The 23,210-nt window shown below is 32.2% G+C and overlaps 2 protein-coding genes across 11 annotated transcripts in view; both read left to right on the forward strand.

The window, feature by feature from the left end:
* hig (locomotion-related protein hikaru genki) overlaps window positions 1-20,152 on the forward strand; it is a 34,153-nt gene extending 14,001 nt beyond the window's left edge. Inside the window, exons 1-11 of one of the 9 annotated variants that reach the window (XM_077445928.1) lie at window positions 6,515-6,598; window positions 9,853-9,992; window positions 11,760-11,851; window positions 13,764-13,866; window positions 13,992-14,080; window positions 14,198-14,357; window positions 14,426-14,599; window positions 14,668-14,802; window positions 16,178-16,321; window positions 19,370-19,579; window positions 19,651-20,152. In XM_077445928.1, the coding sequence (XP_077302054.1) occupies window positions 9,866-9,992; window positions 11,760-11,851; window positions 13,764-13,866; window positions 13,992-14,080; window positions 14,198-14,357; window positions 14,426-14,599; window positions 14,668-14,802; window positions 16,178-16,321; window positions 19,370-19,579; window positions 19,651-19,880 (1,464 nt within the window). In that variant the 5' untranslated portion in view covers window positions 6,515-6,598; window positions 9,853-9,865 and the 3' untranslated portion in view covers window positions 19,881-20,152. Of the gene's footprint in view, window positions 1-6,514; window positions 6,618-9,852; window positions 9,993-11,759; window positions 11,852-13,763; window positions 13,867-13,924; window positions 14,081-14,197; window positions 14,358-14,425; window positions 14,600-14,667; window positions 14,803-16,177; window positions 16,322-19,369; window positions 19,580-19,650 lie in introns of those variants that run through there. The other 8 variants (XM_077445927.1, XM_077445925.1, XM_077445924.1 and 5 more) reach the window with 8 other exon arrangements.
* LOC143922608 (adenosine deaminase-like) lies at window positions 1,294-5,884 on the forward strand. 2 transcript variants are annotated; one of them, XM_077445923.1, is made up of 2 exons: window positions 1,294-2,968; window positions 3,828-5,884. In XM_077445923.1, exon 1 carries the CDS (start codon window positions 1,370-1,372, stop codon window positions 2,948-2,950), a length of 1,581 nt encoding a protein of 526 aa, XP_077302049.1. In that variant the 5' UTR covers window positions 1,294-1,369; the 3' UTR covers window positions 2,951-2,968; window positions 3,828-5,884. The 2 variants fall into 2 exon arrangements, 1 of the variants encoding a protein (XP_077302049.1); XR_013261597.1 differs by lacking the exon at window positions 3,828-5,884 and adding an exon at window positions 3,263-3,329 and having other exon boundaries at window positions 1,300-3,149.
* Window positions 20,153-23,210: the final 3,058 nt, after the last annotated feature.

Below are 23,210 nucleotides of genomic sequence, written 5' to 3' on the forward strand. Positions count from 1 at the left end.
TTTTTAAAACATTTAAATTGTACTATATAATACACATGTACTAAAAAGCCAAAACCCAATTAAGTTTGATATGCATGCATACATACATACTTAAATACATATGTATATATGTATTATATATAAGTATTATTATTAGAGGTAGGATAGTCACAGTGCTATCCATTGTTCGGCAAACTTTTAACAATGCATTTACAACCTTTGAACAATACACGGCCCCCTCAGGCTCCGGTGACTAATTATTATGTATTTGGGTATTTTTCAAATCCCCTCTGTTACATTTAGTACCCATCGGCACATTTAATCAATACATATTAATATTCCCTTATTTTAATTACATTAAATTCTGCCCCCCCCCCTCTCCCAGGGTAATATAAATGATTGATTTCAGTATAATGTTTTCACAAGTCACAACTATTTTTGTATTTTGTTACTTTTGTGACGTCACAACTCTCATATTGTTCCCCCTTCATTACAAATTATTACATTAATTTAAACCCCCCCATATATTTGGGTGTGTCTCATTTTTAAACGACTATTTAAAAATGGTTGCTTTAAAAGTGCATATTATTTCAAATATATGCGTATGTATTGCATTTTTTACTTAAAAAAATGTAATTTTGTTATTTATTAATAAATAAATTCATTGGCAAAAAAATGAACTTCAATTCAATAAAATCGAAACGACACGCAATCAAAATTGCTTGATGATTTAATGCTATAAATGCTTTGGGAATTCTAAGCAAATTACTTTGTTAAAAGATAATCATTTTAAACGCTAAATGTGCGCTTTGTAATTATAAATTATATAAGATAACGATGTTTTGATAGTTTTAGCGATATCTGTTTCGAAAATGACTTGTCAATCTGTTTTCCACAGCTTGAAATTTAATTATTGTAAATAAATAATAATTTTTAGTAAATTATAAAATAATGAAATTTTCGTCAAAACGAAATATACATACCGTTAAAAATTGATGGATAAATTTGCCAATTAGTAAACGACACTTTTCAATTTATTTTTTGTTTTGAAGAAAATATGTTGAAAAATATCATAGTTATATTGGTTTTGAAATAGAGACGTTTATTGATTTCAGCACTGTTTTGACAATCAATTATTTATGTAATAAAAGCTTTCAAAGTGTATTACCGTGGTTATTTACCCAGTGCCGGAGTACATCGGCTACGTTCAAACATTGATAAAAACAGTGTTCGCGCGCGTCTTCAATATTTGGAAAGCGGTGGTCTGTTTGGCGAAGATAAAGTGTACAGATATATATGTATAGATATATATATATATATAAATACACATATCTGCAGATATATGTAGTTCAGTCCGAGGCAGAGACGCAGCAGTCACACAACAGCCGAGATGGTTGTCGCCGGCTGCTGCCAAAGTGCCTTAATTGCGCTTACGACTCTCGTAGCCATCTCCAACGCGGCTGTAACAGTCGACAATGGCATCCTCAGGACCAGGTTCAGGGCAAATGAAGACCACTACCAAGAGAGGGCGAGGATCATCGCCGAGGAGCGAACCCTCACCCTCGGAGGCTCCCAAACCCTCACCCCAGCAGAGAGTCTTCTCAACGAACGCCTGATGATGCACAAGCACCAAGAAGTCGACAAAGGCTTCGAGGACGTCTCCACCTTCAACCCAGCCCAGCACTTTTTCAAGAGGAAAGCGTACATAGACGCGTCCCCCGTCTTCAAGTTCTTGAGAAGGATGCCCAAGGGTGCCGTACTCCACGTGCATGACGCCTCTCTGATCGGCGTTGACTTCCTCGTCAAAAACATCACGTACATGGACAATCTGTACATATGTGTGACGAGCGAAGAGTTGAAACTCCACTTCTTCAAAACACAACCGAGGCCGACCAAGGACTGCGTGTGGCAGCTGCTGAAGAACGTGCGCGACAGCTCGCAAGACCCAGAAGAGTTCGACTACCAGCTCAGCAAGCACTTCACGCTAGAAGTGAAAAACCCAGCGGTGGCTTATCCAAACATTGACGTGGTGTGGGCAAAATTCAGCCAGATCTTCCTGACAGTAACACCTATGCTCACCTACAAGCCAGCGTGGGAGGCGTACTTCTACGAAGCCCTCACCCAGTTCAGAGCAGACAACGTCATGTACATGGAGATCAGGACGACCCTTCCCGACCTGTACGACTTGGAAGGGAACGTGTACGGCCCTGAAGAATGCGCTAGGACTTATAAGAAGATCAACGACCAGTTCAAGGAGGACTATCCAGACTCGTTCGGCGCTAGGATCATCTACGCCCCGATGAGACTTGTGACTCCCGAACAAGTCAGGGCGTATGTCAAAACTGCCGTCGCCATCAGAAACGAATTGGGCGATTTCTTCGCAGGATTCGATCTCGTCGGACAAGAGGACAAGGGAAGACCTTTGGAAGCGTTCCTGCCTGAATTAGTCACACTGCCCAGTGAGATGAACGTGTTCTATCATTCGGGAGAGACTAACTGGTATGGACTGTCGTCCGATTACAATTTGATCGATGCTGTACTATTGGGCGCCAAACGACTGGGTCATGCCTACGCTTTGCTCAAACACCCAGTAGTAGCCAACATGGTGAAAGAGAACGATATAGCCGTAGAGGTGAATCCACTCTCCAACCAAATCCTGATGTTGGTCGCCGACGTCAGAAACCATCCAGCTTCCTTGATGTTGGCCAACAACTATCCATTGGTCATATCGAGCGACGACCCAGGAATTTGGGGCAGCTTGCCCATGTCCCACGACATGTACATGGCTTTCGTCGGGCTGGCGAGCAGGGAGGACGATTTGAAGCTGCTGAAGCAGCTCGTCGTCAACTCGATCAAGTACAGCTCGATGCCATCCAAAGAGAAGTACTTCGCCATGTCGAAGCTGACCGAGCAGTGGGACCTTTTCATCCAGAGCGAGCTGGCCAACACGACGAGTTCGAAAAAAAATTAAAACTAAATATCTAAAACAGTGAGTACACATTTGCGAATTTTCATGAGTGGCGCGACTGTGTGAATGTGTGCCACATTGTGTGGATCTGACTATACTCCTACCACCAAAGAATCCCCCCCCCCCCACCTAATTTGTACCCCAGTGATTAGTGTAATGAAACATTGTTCGAGAATTTAATTATTATACATATTATATGTGGGTATATATATTTAAAAAATAAATATATGTATATATATATATATATATATATACATCTATATATATATATATATATATATATATATATATATATATATATATATATATATATATATATATATATTTAGCGCGAAACATATTGTAATCAGAGACGTATCAATAAAAAATGATTAATGCAATTAATACCTTTTGAATGTTATTTATATGCATGACGATGATACATCCTTCATATAATATACACACATACAAAACATCCCTTTCACGTATTCAATTTTCTTTTCTGTTTGACAAACAACAATTGTTAAATTAAATGCATCATTAGCATAATTGCGAGCAATACTTGTTACTGTATAAATATACGTTTGGCTTTTGCTATGTTTGCGTAGTTGGATTTCACATTTTTCAACGGAAATTTTATATATATATTTTCTTTTTTATTTTGTTGCAAAAATAAAAGAAAGTATTCGAAAATTCTCGTTTAAAAAATAATATTTGTTCACGCACTGCACGCCACTGCATCGGTGTGTATTATAAATATTAATTATGACACATTCGAGACGATCCTGTGTATAATGGAGCGCCACTTTGCAGAATTGTTAAAAGTTGTCATTACAAATAGAAATGCTATTTACTCTGTTGCATATTTAATTGTTGAACATTCTTATTTTTTTTTTTGCAGTTACAATTGTGTGATTCAGCGCTTCTCAAGTTTTACGGGCGCCAATTTATTTGTTCGCTAAATCTCACGTTAATTAAACGTATAAATGAAATGCGTGCGCCCGCTCGGAGATCATTGAAGTATTGTATAATATTGATTTAAAATTTTTATTGTAATTGAAAATCACTGTATTGAATAATATTTATATATTTAAAAAATCGTATCTTATTATTGCGACGATTTGTTTTTGTGATTATTTTACAACGGTGGTGTGCGATCGATAGTGAGCCGTGTAATTTGAATAAAAGTCTGATATTGAATTGAAATATTTGTTTTAAATTAATGTGAATAAATTCAATGGAAAAAAAATGCATTAATAATAATAATGAAAAAAACTGAAATATCTACAATTCAGACACTTTGAGAAATTTCGACGATTGACTTAGCTGTGTCTACAAATTTTATATAATCAAAATTAAAACCGATCATATAATCGAAAGAAAAAAATTTCAATCGGAAAAAAATTTAAATTTTTTATTTCAACCAGTTATGTGCCTTTCTTATTGACATAAATTTAAATTATTTAAATTTTACATTAAAAACACGGCCAATATTTACCTACATACATTACACAATATTAAGCTTTTTTATAATATGAGCCGTTTCGTTTGAAAGTGGCGGTAATCCAATATTCTAATATCCAATTCCAAAAACACCATTTCAGTTTGACTTAATTCACCGATTAGTATCATTACTTCTATTTCGATATCTCCAGAATCTGGGAAAAGCAGGATACACTTAATGCAAACCATCATTATTTTTAAATGTTGTAAAACGCAAAACATTATATTATATTTATTGTTTTGTGAGATATTTCTCTAAATAAAGAAAAGTGGACTTACGCCAATTTCAAATAAAACGGCTTATATAATCATACATAGTAATAAAAATAAACGAATCATTCAATAATTACATATATACCTTTATCAAAGATAATATAGGAAAATTATTGGATTTCCTCAATTTTTTATAAAACTATTTATTTTTCAATAATTTATTGTTCAATCAAAGTGTGCAATGTTTTAAAATTGAAATTTAATTTAATTTTCAGATTTTATTTTAAATTGGTTTTGATATATTGGCGCTTTTAGCGTTTAATGTTTCAAAAATGAAATCAACATGATATAATTTATCTAAATTTAAATTAAAAAAAAATATTGCGCATTTTTTTCATATTAATTGTAACAGAATGATTTTAAAATTGTTATAAGTAGCGCATTTTTTCTGATTTTTATACTGTATTAGATGAAACTTAAGTAAAACGTACATGCTATCTCCCCCACCACCTCTCGACCAATAGCATTTCGTGTAGACAGTATGTAGAACATTGTACGCGCGAAATGCTATTGGTCGAAATGGGGTGAAAAGAACAATATATGCGTTTTACATGTCATCTTACACCGGATAGACAATACTTACATTATAATGATCAAATACTGAGACTTTTTCAATTTTCTATATAAAAGATCATTTCTTTTTGAAAAAATTTAGCCCGCAGCGCATACATTTCACAGCTTTTTCATTAACAACTTAGCGATTTTTAAATATTTATCAAACAAATAAATGCCTGTGGTGAACTTTTTAATTGCAGATAAGTGACGTCACATGGCACATTTGGGTATTTTTCAAATCCCCCTCTGCTATATTTAGTACCCATCGGCACATTTAATCACTAAATATTTGTATTCCCTTATTTAAATTACATTAAATTCTGCCCCCCCCCCTCCCCTAGGGTAATATAAATGATTGATTTCAGTATAATGTTTTCACAAGTCACAACTATTTTTGTATTTTGTTACTATTGTGACGTCACAACTCTCATACTGTTCCCCCTTCATTACAAATTATTACATTAATTTAAACCCCCCCATATATTTGGGTGTGTCTCATTTTTAAACGACTATTTAAAAATGGTTGCTTTAAAAGTGCATATTATTTCAAATATATGCATATGTATTGCATTTTTTACTTAAAAAAATGTTATTTTGTTTTATTTATTAATAAATAAATTCACTGGCAAAAAAACTGAACTTCAATTCAATAAAATCGAAACGTCACGCACTCAAAAATTGCTTGATGATTTAATGCTATAAATGCTTTGGGAATTCTAAACAAATTACTTTGTTAAAAGATAATCATTTTAAATGTGCGCTTTATAATTTTAAATTATGTAATATAACGAAAAATTTAGCCCGCAGCGCATACATTTCACATCGTTTACATTAAAAACTTAGCGATTTTTGAATATTTCTCAACCAAATAAATGCCCGTGGTGAACTTTTGAATTGCAGATAGGTGACGTCACATCGAAATAAACAAAACCATTGTTTTGTAATTGTAATTATTGATTCAACTTCACAACGCCTTGACACTCACTACACAAATAAATTGGTCTCAATTCGCCGACGGACGGCAAAATTTGCATTCGCCAAAAGGTTAATTTTAAGTTCAAAAGCGTTTGAGAACATTTTAATTTGGGTTTCGAAAATTAAACGAGTTCAAGACCCTTCAATTGACACCAGTGCGTGCGTGTGTTATTATTTTCTTGTGTGCATTATTTTAATTATTGTATTGTTGAGAACGCTTCGTTTGGAAACGTTTCGTCGATTATTTATATTGAGGAAAATATCTAAACAGGTGTCTTTGGCGTCTTTGACGATGAGACTTTATTGGTGAGCGCACGTTCCATCATCGAGATATGTTGAATCGCTGTTGAATGATGACAGTGACAGGTGGGCACGTTCATGCCGTGTACGTACAACCTTTTCATTTTTTTTCATTTGAACTTGGAACTTTGGAACTCGGGAACCCGGGCCTCGAGTGCCAAATCATTCGAATTCCTGTCCGAAGGTCAAGTGGCGATCGGTTAATTAAGTCCTCCTTCAATAATGTGTGGCCAGCTCGCGATTTTATGCATAAATTATAACGTTGCGGCCGATAGAATCTTAACATTCTACTTTATGGTATGTACATCAATGCTCGCTTTTCAAGGAAACGTGATTGATCGATCGTTATCGACTAATATTACAGATAGGCGCTTTGGGTTCGAGGATTATGATAGTTGGATTATTAGTAGAGACACTAGATGCTTAATTCGTAAAATATGCGAATAGTTGCTAAAATATCAAACAAAAGTGAAATTTGCATTAAATTAATAGACAATTTAGAAGGGTCTTCCTATCCCTTTGCCCATTTATTATGTGAAGAAATTGAGGAGATAAAACAGAGCTTGCAGTTTACCATAGACAGTGTTTTTCCTGTCGTGACCAAGCAACTGCTTTTGTCTACTACTCTAAACAAAACAAGACAGTTGGAGCTGTGTATCCAAAGGGCTGCTCATAAAAGTGTCTTAAAACTAGACTCGCACTCAAGACTAAATGAGACAAATCTATTCCTCCAAACATTGAGTAAACTATTCAATCCATCTGTGGCAAGTACAAAATCTAATATTAATGTTAAAGAAACAGTTTTGTTTTTTAGAAACCTGCCATTGTTACAGATAGATGTTTTGGGTTCGAGGATTATGGTAATTGGATTATTAGTAGAGACACGTATTTTGGGCATTTTGCTATTAATGCTTAATTGATGCTAAAATTTGGAATAGATGCTAATAGATGCAAAATTCGTAAAATATGCGAATAGATGCTAAAATAACAAACAAAAGTGAAATTTGCATAAAATTAATAGCCAATTTAGAAGGGTCTTCCTATCCCTTTGCCCATTTATTATGTGAAGAAATTGAGAGGATAAAACAGAGCTTGCAGTTTACCATAGACAGTGTTTTTCCTGTCGAGACCAAGCAACTGCTTTTGTCTACTACTGTAAACAAAACAAGACAGTTGGAGCTGTGTATCCAAAGGGCTGCTCATAAAAGTGTCTTAAAACTAGACTCGCACTCAAGACTAAATGAGACAAATCTATTCCTCCAAAAATTGAGTAAACTATTCAATCCATCTGTGGCAGGTACAAAATCTAATATTAATGTTAAAGAAACAGTTTTGTTTTTTAGAAACCTGCCATTGTTTAATGTATTAACAGAGGCTCAATGTTTGGAAGGATATCAGCACTTTTTTTTAGACAATTTATAGAGAATATAAAAAGTGAATCCACACCGGATATATTGCTATTATTGATGGCAACAAAAATTAAATATGAAGAGTTTGGTTGTGCCGCTCTAAAATCTATTTGGTGTCCCGTCAATAGTCTGGATGCTGAAAGGTATTATAGTAAATACAATATAATTGTTACCGATCGTCGCACGAATCTCAAAAAATAATCTGTAGAAATATGCTCCATGTTGAGTTTTAATAAATTTTAATTTGTATTATATTTTTATATTCATGTTTTTTTCATTGTATTTTAATTCCAAACCATTTTTAAATTTTTCGATTATTTTTTAATTGTTGTGTTGTCTTTAAATTTAAATTTATATGTATATAAATTTTATTAATATTCATCGAAATTTTGTATTCTTTAAAATCATGAAAATAAATGCTAAAATTAAACATTTTTAATGCCCTAAAACGCTAAAATACAAAATGAAAATGCTAAAATTGACGTACATGCCCAAAATATAATACGTGTCTCTAATTATTATTAGTCACGTTGCGATCATCCAAAAGACAATTTTTGCCATGAAAATCGCGAATACGGAATATTTGGCACTCGAGTTCTCGTTAGTATGATAGTTATCGTTAGTATGATGGACTCCGAATGCCAGATGTTCCGTTATAGAGATTTTAGTGACTTTTGAGCGCTTTGTGACCAATAATCACCGAACCGAGGATTATAGCAAGACTATAGTGGTCTTAAATCACTATGTAGTGTAGCTGGTGGCTTGTAAATACATGCAATTTGATAAAAATAAAGGAGGTTTGTAACAATCAACAATTGTGAACTTCGACTAATGCACAAAGGCTTTTAATATTAGTAGATATGCAATTATAAACCCGACACAAACATATGTTATCTAATATACATATATGTATAATTTTGAGACTTTTACTAGTTATTTTACCCGGTTTCGCTCAGTATTTGTAATATAAACAGCTTAAACATGGCGAATCTAATAGTAAAAATGCATTTTTTTTTTATTAAATTTATTTGAATCGAAAAAAATATAATATTCAACCAATTGAATCGTCGTCATAGAAACTTTGTTTTGCTTACGAAGTTCCCAACCAAAGATACTTAAATATATATGTACATAAATACTCTATATATTTACATATTTACAATATATATTTATATATTTACATACATACATATGTAAAAATAAATACATATTTACATATCGATGTAAAAATGATCTAATTTCGTACTTTAAACTGTCCGCCTGTTAACTGCTTGAATCGGCCAAGGGATATTTTACTAATTTGTTTTAGATATTGTGACGAGGGAACTGACCATTCCGAACACCATAACGGATCTTTCCCTAAATTTTATTACGCCATAAGTAGGTAAAATCTGTTACTCGAAAACAGTTTTACCATACCATTTTGATTAGTGTCCAAAAAACCCTAAGAGCATAAAGGCCAAATAATGCTTTTATACTTTTGCTAAAAGTGTACATATTATTTATGGGGGCCTCGGCCCCCCTTCGAAAGCCGGGCCCGGATTATTTGCATACCCTTTCCCCCCCCCCCTCTCGTCGGCCCTGCCCATGCGATGATATTTCATCGGGAACAACACTAGTATATTATAATAACATGAATCATAAACACCGCTACACGGGATTTTATATCCATTTGGGTCTCCATTACCCTGGGCAATGTACATGAAAGTAGGTCGAATGGCGGGATGAGATTCAATGACCTTTACCCTATAAATCATCCCTGGGAGTCGAGAATAGATGTCTGGAGGGGTGGGAGTAGCAAAAGGGCGAGTTTGCGCACATCGCATCTCCTCCAGCTGACAGCTTCCCAGTGAGCAATTGCGCACTTGTTCATCCGACTGATCGGAAATATTGGCTTCCTGGTGAGGGAAGGCTTGCAGGACGAATGATGAAAATCTCTCTGGTCCTCGGAGCCCTCCTTTACTCGGCCAACGTGGTACAGATGCTGGCCGAGGATGGCACCTCAACCGCAGAACCACGAGGCGACCAAGTCGAAACCACCACTGAAGAGGGTAAAATTACAACACTCTTATTTATTTTCATATATTTATTCTTAGTTCACATTGTATATGGATGGAAGATTTGCAATTTGGGTCTTAATTTGATTATTACAGTACTTTTTATTGCGCCTTATTTCATATTACTGTTCTAGTGATCAATATTTATATGAATATTTTGTCGGTAATTGAATTATTAGTCACATTGCGATCGCCCAAAAGACTATTTTTGCCATGAAAATCGCTAATACGGAATATTTGGCACTCGAATTCTCTTTAAGAGGGCTGGACAGCAGCGCCTTGTCCATACAAACGTACTATATTTCTCCCTACCTCAATTATGGCACTAGAGAAATTATTTTTTAATATGCTATGGATATCCACCATTGGAGTGCATCTATCGTTTTATTTTTTTGATTAATTATTTTTTATAGGAGCTAGGAGCCGCCAAACATCTATAAAATCGCCTCTTTTTTACACCCACGAAAAGAGTCTAGCGTGGTTATTTAACGGTCGATTTTAAAAAAAATACTTCGATAGATGCACAGAAAATATCTTTCTCATACCGATGATGAATTTTTTTTAAAAATTGGTCAAGTTTTGGAGGAGAAAATAGTAGAATACGAAACCTCGATTTTGTCAATTTAAAACACGTTTTATCTGGTCGAAGCGCAACTGTCGAATTCACTCAATATATATATATTGATATATATTGTCGCATTCACTCAATATATACATACACTCAATATATATATATATATATATCGAAGAAAGGAACGGTAACAAAATTAAGGTTTTGGGTGTACAGCCCTCTTAATATGATAGTTATCGCGAGTATGATGAACTTTTCGGCTGCCTGATGTTCCGTTATAGAGAATTTAGTGGCTCTTGGGCGAGCGCTTTGTGACCAATAATCTAAATATTAGTGCCTTTTTCTCAGTGGTGTCATCCAATCTTTGTAAAAGTGAGTCTCTCACAAAATTTTCTCCAATATTGTAATTACAAAAGGCATTGTTTCAAACATTCAAATAATGCTATATTAAACGTACAGAATAATTTCTTATTTAACTATATAATATTATTTTAATATAATGCAATGTAAGGTTTTAAATAATATTACTGTAAGTTTTGCTAGTCCATAACATGACGTTGACAATTACTTTTATCTTCTAAAAAATGTAAATTTCCATTAATATATAATATATATATACGTATTATCAACAGCTTACGTATTTTATGCCTATGAACAATTTTGTATTTTTTGACCAAAATGCAATGCGAAACTGAAACGAAATGTGATTGGCCAATGTTGAATCAATATTGATTGTTGATTATTGAATCAATATTGAAATATCCTTAGAATTTGCTTATATGTACATACATACATAGTTTCGCGAAATTTAAAATATAATCTCATCGGTAGATAACATTTGACTTAATAATGTGTACATATACAAATGTAAATTAATTTAATTTTTATATTTTTTTTTATTATATTATTATAGGTTTGTTAAAATTATATAATCATAGCAAAATTAATGGAATTGTATTGGATAAATTCAATTTGTAAATAATATTTTATCTCATACGTATGTCTACAAATTATATTTATCTACATGCTTGTTTACAAATTATAAACGCAATTATTAAAATTGGTAGTATAACGGGCACAATACAATTTCACTTAATTGTGCATTAAATTTAAATTACACTATTGATAATTTTAAACACATTCAATTCGCACATGATATGTTTTTGATATTTTTTTTCCATTCATTTCAGATCACTTCAAATGTACACTGCCCGAGATAATAGTCAACGGCTCCGATCTGAACAAATCCCAGTTTCAATCAGACTACACATGGATTTCAGAGGTAAATTTCAATTGCATATTTACATACATCAACAATTTTACAATTTCATTGAACTACAATACACATATAGACGCAGTAGATATGCTTTCAAGGAAATATTTTGTAACCGTTTTTGTTAATTTGATGATGTACGAAGGCATACGAGATATTTTGACAGACTTGTGTGTGCATGTCAATTGATGAATATACGGATGACAAAATGAGCCTAATCGATTCTTCCACTTAACCAGCGTCGTTCTTACGAGTGAGGACTTGATTGAATAAAGGGCTTTTGATGTGTGTGGTGTGCATTAGACTATTGCGAGGTTTGTTTACGAGAGATAGAAATAACTTCAGAACGGTTTAATCGAGCATACGTTTCCGCAAGTCAACGAATATGTCATGATGGTATTTGCTCCAATCACTTGAACTAAACTGAACCTCACCGACACTTGTTCTCTGCAAGTGTTGAGACCATCGTCGGAAGCGGGTTTGAAGAGGAAGAACTATTTAAAGAGTAGAATGTCTGTGTTTCTTAGCAGGGGGGCTTTTTAATGTTGAATTCAAGTTTATACAGGTTTTTCATTCCAAATTGACCCTTTTTCAGTTCAAATTGCACCTTTTTCATTTCAAATCAAACCTTTTTCATTTCAGTTGACCCTTTTTCTTTTCAAATTAAACCTTTTTCATTTCAAGAATTATTTAATGAGTAAAATATCAGTGTTTCTTATCGGGTGCTTTTTAATGTTGAATTTAAGTTTATGCAGCTTTTTCATTTCAAATTGACCCTTTTCCATTTCAAATTGACCTTTTTTCATTTTAAATTAAACCTTTTTTCATTCCAAATTAAACCTTTTTCAAATTGACGCTCTTTCAATGTCAATTTGAAATAAATAAAAAGGGTCAATTTAAAATGAATTCATTTAAAATTGACCCTTCTTCCTTTCAAATTGAGATTGAAAAGGGGTCAATTTGAAATGAAAAACAGTCAATTTGGAATGAAAAACCTATATTATTGTTATTTTAACTTTTGCTGCTATTTTTTTTTACGTATTATGTATAAATATGTATTTTTTCCGTATATATGTACATATATATATATATATATATATATATATATATATATATATATATATATATATATATATATATATATATATATATATATATATATATAAATTTTTTTTTTGACCTTTGTGGGGCATTATTAATTCCTGTAATGCCACAATGTTTCCGAACTTAAATAAATAAATATGGAAATAAATACTACATGTATTAAATTCATAATACTGATAATTGATAAGCAAAGTCAAAATATCTCTCTAAATCTGTGCTGGCTTAAATATAATACAGGTTTTTCATTGCAAATTGACCCCTATTCAATGTCAATTTGAAATGGAAAAGGTTTAATTTTAAATGAAAAAGGGTCAATTTGTAAATTTTAATTTATTTTTAAATGCTTTTAATTATTACTAAATTGTGTTCCCAATACATCTTATATATATTTTAATAGCTACTGATCTGCTGATCATTTTCTATTTTAAAATTTCAATTTAATTTTGTTAGTAATCATAGTATTATATTATTCTAATGTTAATAATTTACAGTATAATAGGAAAAAGAGCTCGAAAACCTATTTACAATTCATATAAATGCTCATAATACATCTAATATACATAATATTAATTAAAGACTCTCTAAAGTCAACGATCTAAAGCAGATTGTGTTAAGGCAATTTGGAATGAAAAAACTGTGTTATATTTAAGTCGGCACAAATATAGAAAGATACTTGAATGTATGCAAGTTCCATGATTGAACCAATATCAAATTTTAATAATTCCACAATCTACTAATACATACATAATAGAGTTATTGACGATTTTATATTAACGAAAGGTTTGCTATAAATGTTTATAAATAAATTTAATTACAGGTAAAATTTCCCGGTATTATCGGTCCGCTGCAGGAGCGGCTAATATGCAAGATAAAATGTGTCGATGGACAATGGGTAGGTCCTTTGTGTGCCACGTCTGAAGGTATGTTATAATAATTTAAACCGTTTTATTTTTAAATATGACATTCTATTTATTATAGTGTGACATTAGATGTAAAGAGAAAAAAAAATGTGATTGTGAATATGAAACAAATACTATATTTATAGAAGGGAGATATCAACCGATATTCAGAGAGTGTACGATGCAATCCGATTATCCATATTTAACATTGACTTTCAAGAATAATAGCATTTTGGTAGCATCTCCAAATTATTTATATACATATACATATATATTTTGAATATCAAATGTCAAACATTCTTCAATTTTCATTATATGATCATTTTGATTTACAAAATTACTCACATTACAGCTCGGTTCAAGATTTGCACATGGATCCATAGTCCAAGCGAGATGTAAAGAATTGGGCACGTACAAGCTCTTGGGGGAAAATTCCATCATGTGTGCCAACGGCGAATGGACTTCTAAATTTCCCACATGCATTCCAACATCAATTCTAACCAACTTCACAGGTAATCCTCACGTTTGATTGTCTCATAGCAAAATCAACAGAGAGCGTTTCAAGCATGATACATTTCAGAGGACGCTCCGCCAACAATACTGATCAACGTGCCGATGGGCTCGGCGTCTGTGGAACCTTCCGGTGAGTTGTCCGTCTATCCAGACTCCACAGTGCATCTGGATTGTATTGTTGTACGACGAGCAGGCAGTCCTGAATGGTCTTCGACTATAAGCTTCCACCGGCATAGAATTGGTAGCGAGGTCGCGGGGTTGTTGATGTGTGTTTAGACGTGGACGGGTTCATGTTGTGTTTGGTTTTAGATTGGTCTCCGGATTCAATGGAAAAGGATTCGCATTATAGACTGATATTGGACCATATGACGCCTCAAGATTCTGGTATTTACACGTGTGCAACGCCACATGGAGTCACAAACAGCATTACCATACATGTTGTCAGTGAGTTTTAATTGATTTATTTTCTATAGTTGTATGAAATACCTTAGCCATTGTGTGGATTAATGAATTTAGCAGCGCGTTCAAAGCTGTAGATTTGTACAGCAGACAAGTTTACAAACATTCATCTTTGTATGGTAGGAGATATGGATCTTTTTTTTATAATTTTGTATTTTCATATTTCATTTAAGTGAATAGAATGTTCTTTAGAGATAAATTTCAATACTTTGTAATACAGTTTATGAAATACATACAATATAAAACTAACCTAATGAATGAAAAATAATATTAAATAAAAACTATAATATGAGAAACAAATTAGTATCTATTGTGATTTTTTTAAAAAAATGTTCTAGTAATTTGATAACCCAAAAAAATGCATGTTTATAAAAAAACAGGGCTGTAGAGTCACTTCAAAATTTATTGACTCCAAATCCGACTACGACTTTATGTTATGATTCCACTATATCTCCGAATTTAACTTGATCGATTTCAGTAAGATTGACTTTTCTCGCGAACGTATAAAATTAATAGTAATAAAAGTAATAATGACTTTCAAAATATAAAAATTAAAGGAATTGAAAAAAAAATTGACCAATTGTTAATGAAATAGGTATAAATAAAAAGTAAGTACATTTATATTGAATATGTACGAATTTCATAAACAAACAAATCAATTTAATAAAAAAAAATAGATTAAAAATAAGAATAAAAAATCATTTCCATAAACAAATTATTAAATTTCAATTTTTTATTGGATTTACTTGAATAAAATTGGAAACTCTAGTTGACACATATCGTAATACTATTAATTACAGAAAATAATAATAAAAAGTAGTCAAAGTTAAAGTTGATTTTTGACGACTGCGACTCCGCTTGAAATGCTGCGAATGCTGCGACTCCGATAATATAAGACTGATATAAGCAAAATATTATTAATAAACCAGTAATTACTATTATATATTTGAAAGATACCGTTTGTGATTCCATATTTCTAAATCAGCCTCACTATATTTCGACTTCTTGTTTATGTTATTCCAAACACATATTCTCGAATTTAAATTTGTCTCCAAATTTCATCTACATTGATGAAATTAAAAAAGTATTCTAATACGGAGACAAAACAGACTTATCTCCGTCTGCCGGCAACTTTAAGATTTGATAAGATGAACCGTTGTGTTGTCTCATTTATTTCTACATCGTGAAACTTTGGAAATTCGATACTAAAAAGTATGAAGAATGATGATATGTTTTTAAATGATTTTTAAAATATAAAAACATTCAAAGCAATTCTGTTACATAAATCCACACAATGGTACTCTGTGTGTTTAATATAATATGATTTATATTCCTTTCATCAATTATTACATTGTCAAAGGTATGCAATGTGAATCTATGGAGATAGTCTCACCCCATATAACATACTGGATGGAAGGAAATAACGTCGGACAAGTTATACGATTTTCATGCCCGGTTGGCTTTCGTCTAAACGGAACTGCTAATATAACATGCCAAGGATCTGGTAAGGATGCTGATTGAATCACAAAATCAAAAGCGTTATATAACCAGACCAATCATGCGAATTTTTATGTGTATATTGCAATTTTATACTGTTTAGTTGATGTCATATCATTATGTTATATATGTAGATATAAATCCAGTGGCATACATACATACATACAGTACAAGAGCATAAAACCAAGAACTGATTTTAGTTGTGAACCAAGTTTCATCTGAGAATTTATTTGGCCAAATATTTATGTATTTTAGGATATATATTTCAATTTAATGATTTACATAATAATATATATAATGTAAAATGGCAGTTTCTTAAAATTTGACTTTGAATTATTACATGTATAAAGTCGAAGATGTCATTCGATTGTTTATCATCAAATAAAGATGTTGAATTGAATTGATTCGTCGACATTTGACATGATTCGTGTTTGCAAATGATATTTCTTATCTGTACATTGACCACTATGCTCCACAATCAGTTTAATATTATGTAAATCGCCATAAATATTGAACAGTGATAGTGTATCATTTAATGTTTATGAATAATGACTAATGTGTATAATTGTATATGTATGTGTGTGCGTTTATATATTTGTTTGGTGTTTAATGCGTTGCAAATTTCATATACATACATTAATCGAAGTCAATCTTTCATTGGCAAATCAAACAGTTTCCTCGGAGTTTATTTATTATATTTATAGACATGTGTATAGTTTGTGATAAGGATCGAACCTTGCAGGAGTAATTTTTTGCAATTGTAATGTCAGTGGGTCAGAATTATATTAAAAAATCAATACTTCAATTGAGAAGAAAATAGTCATAGGTTTTTAATACATAAAGCTATGTTGTACCACAATATTAATATTAAGTTATAATTAAATAATAAAGATAATTCCGTTCAAATGAATTATACTGTCCACCACCGAGACTTAGAGCCGGGCCACATGTGCGACTTGCGAGCGACTTGGTTGATGGCGACCAGACCAGACGCATTATATGCAGTTAGATGGAGCATGCCACATCCGTCAACTTCTTGGTCGCTCTCATTTCCATACATTTTTTCTGGTTGAGCAACTAGTCGGCCGACAAAGTTGCACGGTGTGGCCGGGATCATAACGAGCAGAGTTTTTTAGACAATTTATATGCAATTTATACGCATCTTAGACAATTTAATCGCGGTAGAGTTTCTTAGACAATTTATATGAAATTTTGTGCAGTTTGCACTCATCTACATAGTTATGCCTCATCTTATTGCAAGCAATCCTTTGCATAATTTTAGAAATTTTGCTAAGAAAACGATTGATTATGTGTTGAGGTTTGATTGATGTCATTATCTTCACAAAACTACTCTGTGAAATGATGCTATATGTACTATGCTGTTAATAACTGTTTATGAATAGTTCTAAGTTCTATTTATAGCAGATCAAATCGAGTATATGAGTGGGATCCGTTCTCTTTTGTATCATGCGTTCACATTTCTTTACCCAAATGTCAATTATTTCAAATCACAGCGTCATTTTCTTCAATTTGATCACATCTCACATTCAAAACCTATTATTTAGATCACTCATCGATGTTCCGGCCATACATTATTGCATGCACTAGACTTTATAAACAATTTTTGCGTACACTGTTCAATATTATCATTCAAAAACAAAATTTGACATGTATTCTTTATCATATTTCCATTCCCCTACTGCTACAATCAAGACATTCCACTACTGCTACAATTAACAGAAATTGCATTCGATCAATTAGCGCGAGACTTACGAGAACCGAGCATACTGTCGTATTCGTGCAATGTTTTGTAACATTTTAAGGATGTAAAATAATTTCTTTATTTTTTTAATTATTTCTTATTTACATATATAATATTATTACAATATAATTCAATGCAAGGTCTTTAATAATATTACTGTAAGTTTTGCTGCCTATAACATGACGTTGACAATTACTTTTATCGCCTAAAAAATATAAATTTCCATTAATATAAAATATATACGTATTCCATAAATAAATTAATAATATCAACAACTTATCTATTTTATATTAGAATTTTACTAATGTAAATATTTCAAAGACGAAACACGAACTCAAAACTAGCAAAAAATAAAAGTCAAATTCTACCGACCGCTATACGCACGAACAATGTTGTATTTCTTGACCAAAATGCAATGCGAAACTGAAACGAAATGTAATTGGCCATCTCGGGTCGAGTGGGGGGTGAATGCTAGATTGTTTCGACTATAGCAGGTGATATTTTATAGTTTCTGTAGGTCAGTGGCATGCCGTGAAATTCTCCCTGTTTTTGTCGCACAGCCTTACTCACGTGTGCGTGAGCAGGATTCAACGTGAGGGAATGACGTCATACCGAGTCATCTTGTATCCTGCTCGCGCACATATAAATAAGGCTGTGTGACAAAAACAGAGATAATTTCACCACATGCCTCTGCTGTAGATTAAAAATACCCCCTCCCCCTACTCTTTTGCCTTTTTTATATTATTTGAATATGTTTTATTTATATTACATCATTTAAATTTACATATATTATATAATATACTTGTTGAACCTGGCATGCAATTCTCATTCTCGTTCCCGTTCCCGTTTCAAGTGATGTTTGGAGCTCTACTAACGTCTCTTCAACGCCGTGTCGTCATAAGCCAACTGGTAACGTGGTTACCAACGGTCACATTTCCTTGACTACACAATGCCGCTTCAAACTTTCGCGTCGGTAAAATCGTAATTACGAATATTATTGTTAAGAGGTTTTTTTTCACAGTAAGTTCCCAGCATGCATACAACAAATCCTGAAAGTTCTATTTTAGGAGCCTATACGAGACAAACATACATTCCATGTACATATATAGATTAATCATTTGTTATTTTTTTGCCAAATAATATATTGTCAATTTGTTTTTCTGCTGTGTATTTTTTATTAAATAATTAATGAATTATTTTGCAGCTCGCATTTATGTATGCATTAAATCGCCTATAGCGACCGTTTCTAATGTGTATGTATTGTGGTAGTAATAAATTTAATTTTAAAAAAAGGACAATGGTCGGCCAGCCCCCCTATTTGCGTGATAATATTTTGCCCTCGTCTTTCGTGGCCAAGTCCTCAATTATCCCTGGTGGAGCACAATGCCAGCTACGGAGGTCGTGCTGTGTTCCGGTGTGCTTGGGGATACAAATTGGCCGGCCCGCCCGGTATAGAGTGTGACCGTGATGGAAATTGGACCGGAGCACCACCGACATGTTTAGGTATTTCATTCGGTTCTGTTAGACTCGTGTACTCTCGAATGTGATTATATTTAAGCTTTATGTCATTTTAGTAATTCAGTGTCCTTCGCCGCTGTTGCCGGCCAACGGTGAGTTGGCCGAGTGGGTCAACACACCGTTTAGTGGAAAGTACGGTGTTGGAGATTTGGTGCAGTACAAGTGTCACGGTGGATACAATCTGACCGGAGAAGCTTCAATTGTATGCACTGAGACTGGCTTCTGGTCTCATCCTCCGCCGTTCTGCATCCTTCCCAATAAGTTCACCTACAAAGCCCAAGAGTGAAGACTGAACGAAATATTCTCATGCTGAATTTGATGATGGCCGGGGGAAACGTTTCACAAGAAGCGTTAGTTTCAAGAGTGTAATGCCCAATAAAACATAAATATTATAATTGTATTGAATGTATAAATGTTGAATGTTGATAAATTGTACTTATAGTGTATAATGTTTGTCATTTCCATTATACATAAATGTGTGGAGTTAATGTAATACACGTGTACGTATGTATACTTAACATAAATTAATATTGTGAAATAAATCAATGTTGAACTTCTGCCAGTTTTATTTATTTATCATCATCATTGCCGATATTTCAGTTTTCAGTTCGAAATATGTGTCAACATTTTATCATTTAATTGCTTTAGGCCAAAAACAATACTTTTGGTAATCGACATCAATGAGAAAAGTCAGGAAAAATAATCTCTATATTATAATGGATGTGGCCATTTGTAGATACAGTATCGATGAATCATTGGCCATTTGTACATACAGTATCGACGAGTTATTGGCTATTTGTACATACAGTATCGATGAATTATTGGCTATTTGTACATACAGTACATAGTAAAATACATGGGAAGATTATAAGAATTAGGATTTAAGGTTAATAAATTATAAGAATAGAAATTTAAAATTAATTAAAAAACTTTTCTTTCGGCCGTTTGGTATAAACTTTTTAAAAGTCAACAAAGTGTTCAAAAATTCTTATAACTATAATAATCTTCTAATCTTATAATTTTCTTTTGGAAGATTATAAGAATTAGTCAATAATTGAAATAGCCAATAATTCGTCAATACTGTATGTACAAATAGCCACACCCTCTTATAATAAACCTGTATTTTAAGCATTTACTTTTTTTCATTTGAGCAAATACAATAGAATGTTCAGTTTTAGTATTTATTTTAAATTTTCTTTTCAAAAAAAAAGATAAATTTAAATAATAATGTAAAAGAAAAATGTAACCGAATGAATAATGTTTTGAAATGAGAATTACTAAGAATTTATATAATATGTGGAAAATAAATATAAATTAAATCAAAAAATCATAATAAAATAATGAAATAAAATAATAACCAAGACCTTAGTTGATAACTCTGGATAAAATACATAAAGCATACAAATATAATTTTTTTTTTTTATTTATTTACAAAGAAATATTGATACAAGGACTATGCTGTAGTTTTCTCGTGAAGATCACATCTATTGAAGGGGATGAAAAAAATAGTAGAAGAAATAAGTAATAAGAGTAAACTGCCACCTCTGGTTGACAGATATTTATTAAATTTATTATCTTACTCAACCTAAATTATTTCAATTTGATAAACTGAATGGTTTCGGTAAATAATAAGTAAAAAAATCTGGGTATTCTAGATTGAAAGTACTACTTCCGGTTGAATATAATAATAAAATATTCGAAAAATACTACTTCATTTATGAAAATTTTTATACCTGTTGAGCGATTTGAAAAAAACTAAATAAAAAGACCTAAAAGTCAAGTAACACTTCCTGTAAACCCAAAATTTTTAAAAAAAATTACAAAATAACGACAAAGTTTCAGTTTGATCAAATTAATGATATTCGAATTATCTCCAAAATACACACAACTTATTTACACACCATGGAAACGAATCAGTCAAAACTTCAAGTTCGAATTCCATCATGATCACAAAACATCATGATACTAATTGGATACAGAAAAGAATATAAATTCAAAAACTGAAATTTAAAGAGTTAAAACTTAGGTTGCTTAAAAATTTAAGTAAAATTAAACCAAAATCAATTTTTTGTACACAAATTATGTAGATGTATATATGTATTTATTTATTTTATTCAGATTAATACCAGTGTAAATAATTATGAATTAAAATTGATGCGTGGTTTTGAGACATCTATCGGTTGTTTTACAAAGCTTTTGCGAAAATTTTTAGAAAAATTGTCCAAATCAAATATTAAACATGCATTTATGTAGATGGCTAAATTAATAAATAAGACTGTTTCAAATTTATTACGCTACTTACTTTTCAGATTTACTGCGCAGTTTCAAGATTCATGTTTCAACGTAGTTTCACTAATTAAAGCACTATGTACTTACTCCTTTCTAGTGCATTAAAAGCATGACAAACACGAGATGCATTAAATGCAATTCTGTACACATCAAAAGAATACACATTATGTTTAAACCGAACCACTCTTGCATTGTAGACCATCATAGGTTTATAATTAATTTAATCAATACATTTAAAAATAGTAACTATTAGCAAGCGTACGATTTATTTGATTTAAAAAAATATTTAACGATTTCTAACAATCGCCATTTCCATTTTTATGGCATTCTTCAGGCGTATTTTCGAATCGACAGCAAATAAAACGTTATTACGTGTAAATATTGTAAATTTATCCAATACCAAGCCAGTGCCAACTTCAATACAAAGATTTAATTGCCAATAAACTCTCGATTTTCCCGAAAATGTTTGTTTTTATGAAAGAATCCATATGAATTGATCATCAAATGCTATCATATATTATTCATTTTGAAAGTACTTAGTACTTAGTAGATGATCCAACAAAGAAATGTGCAGTTATATACATATATGTATGTTATAGTCGAAGTGTATTATCAGTTGTAATATATTCCAACTGGCGTTTTAGGTCATTCATACTTGAATACAATCCAACTAGTAAATTATATCTCTTCAAGCGCAAATACACTTTCAACAATGTGCGTCAGTTGTAATATAAAAGTGGGTTTTGACAGCTCTGATGCTTTTACGAATGCTTTAGAATTCAATAATGCGTTAATATTTGCTAGATATCACGAATAAAGGCAATGAGTACCGTTTTATGATAACTCTAAGAATGTGTTCAAAACAAAAATATGACTTTCCAACTTAATTTACTAGTCGAATGACATTTTCACGAAAACCTGACCTCTCCATCTAACCTGGTACCAACTTATAGTTGAACTGTATTTTCAATTTTAGTATATTTTGACTGGTTGAAATGTAATTCGCCATATGAATCAACATACGTAGGCTTTGCGGAATATATTCCAAGTAGTGAAAATATATTACAACTTAAAATACACTTCAACTATAAAGGTTGTCGGTACTAGGCTATTTTTACATAGATATATAACAGCAAGGCTTGACAGGAAGACCCCAATGCGCCTTCCTGGAAAATTAATTACAAGCAATGCAGCATTTTAGTATTACATAACTGTATTTCTAGAAGCTGAAAGAACACAAAATAACAATTAATTAAGTAATTAATCCATTGAGACATCTATGGATTGTAATACATAGATGTCTCAATGGCTCAATGCAATAAATACA

The sequence above is a fragment of the Arctopsyche grandis genome, chromosome 2, assembly GCF_051622035.1.
Source record: "Arctopsyche grandis isolate Sample6627 chromosome 2, ASM5162203v2, whole genome shotgun sequence".
Classification (NCBI taxonomy): domain Eukaryota; kingdom Metazoa; phylum Arthropoda; class Insecta; order Trichoptera; family Hydropsychidae; genus Arctopsyche; species Arctopsyche grandis.

What these genes read in the sequence shown, in the direction of transcription:
- LOC143922608 (XM_077445923.1), top strand. Translation starts at nt 1,370, where the DNA reads ATGGTTGTCGCCGGCTGCTGCCAAAGTGCCTTAATTGCGCTTACGACT.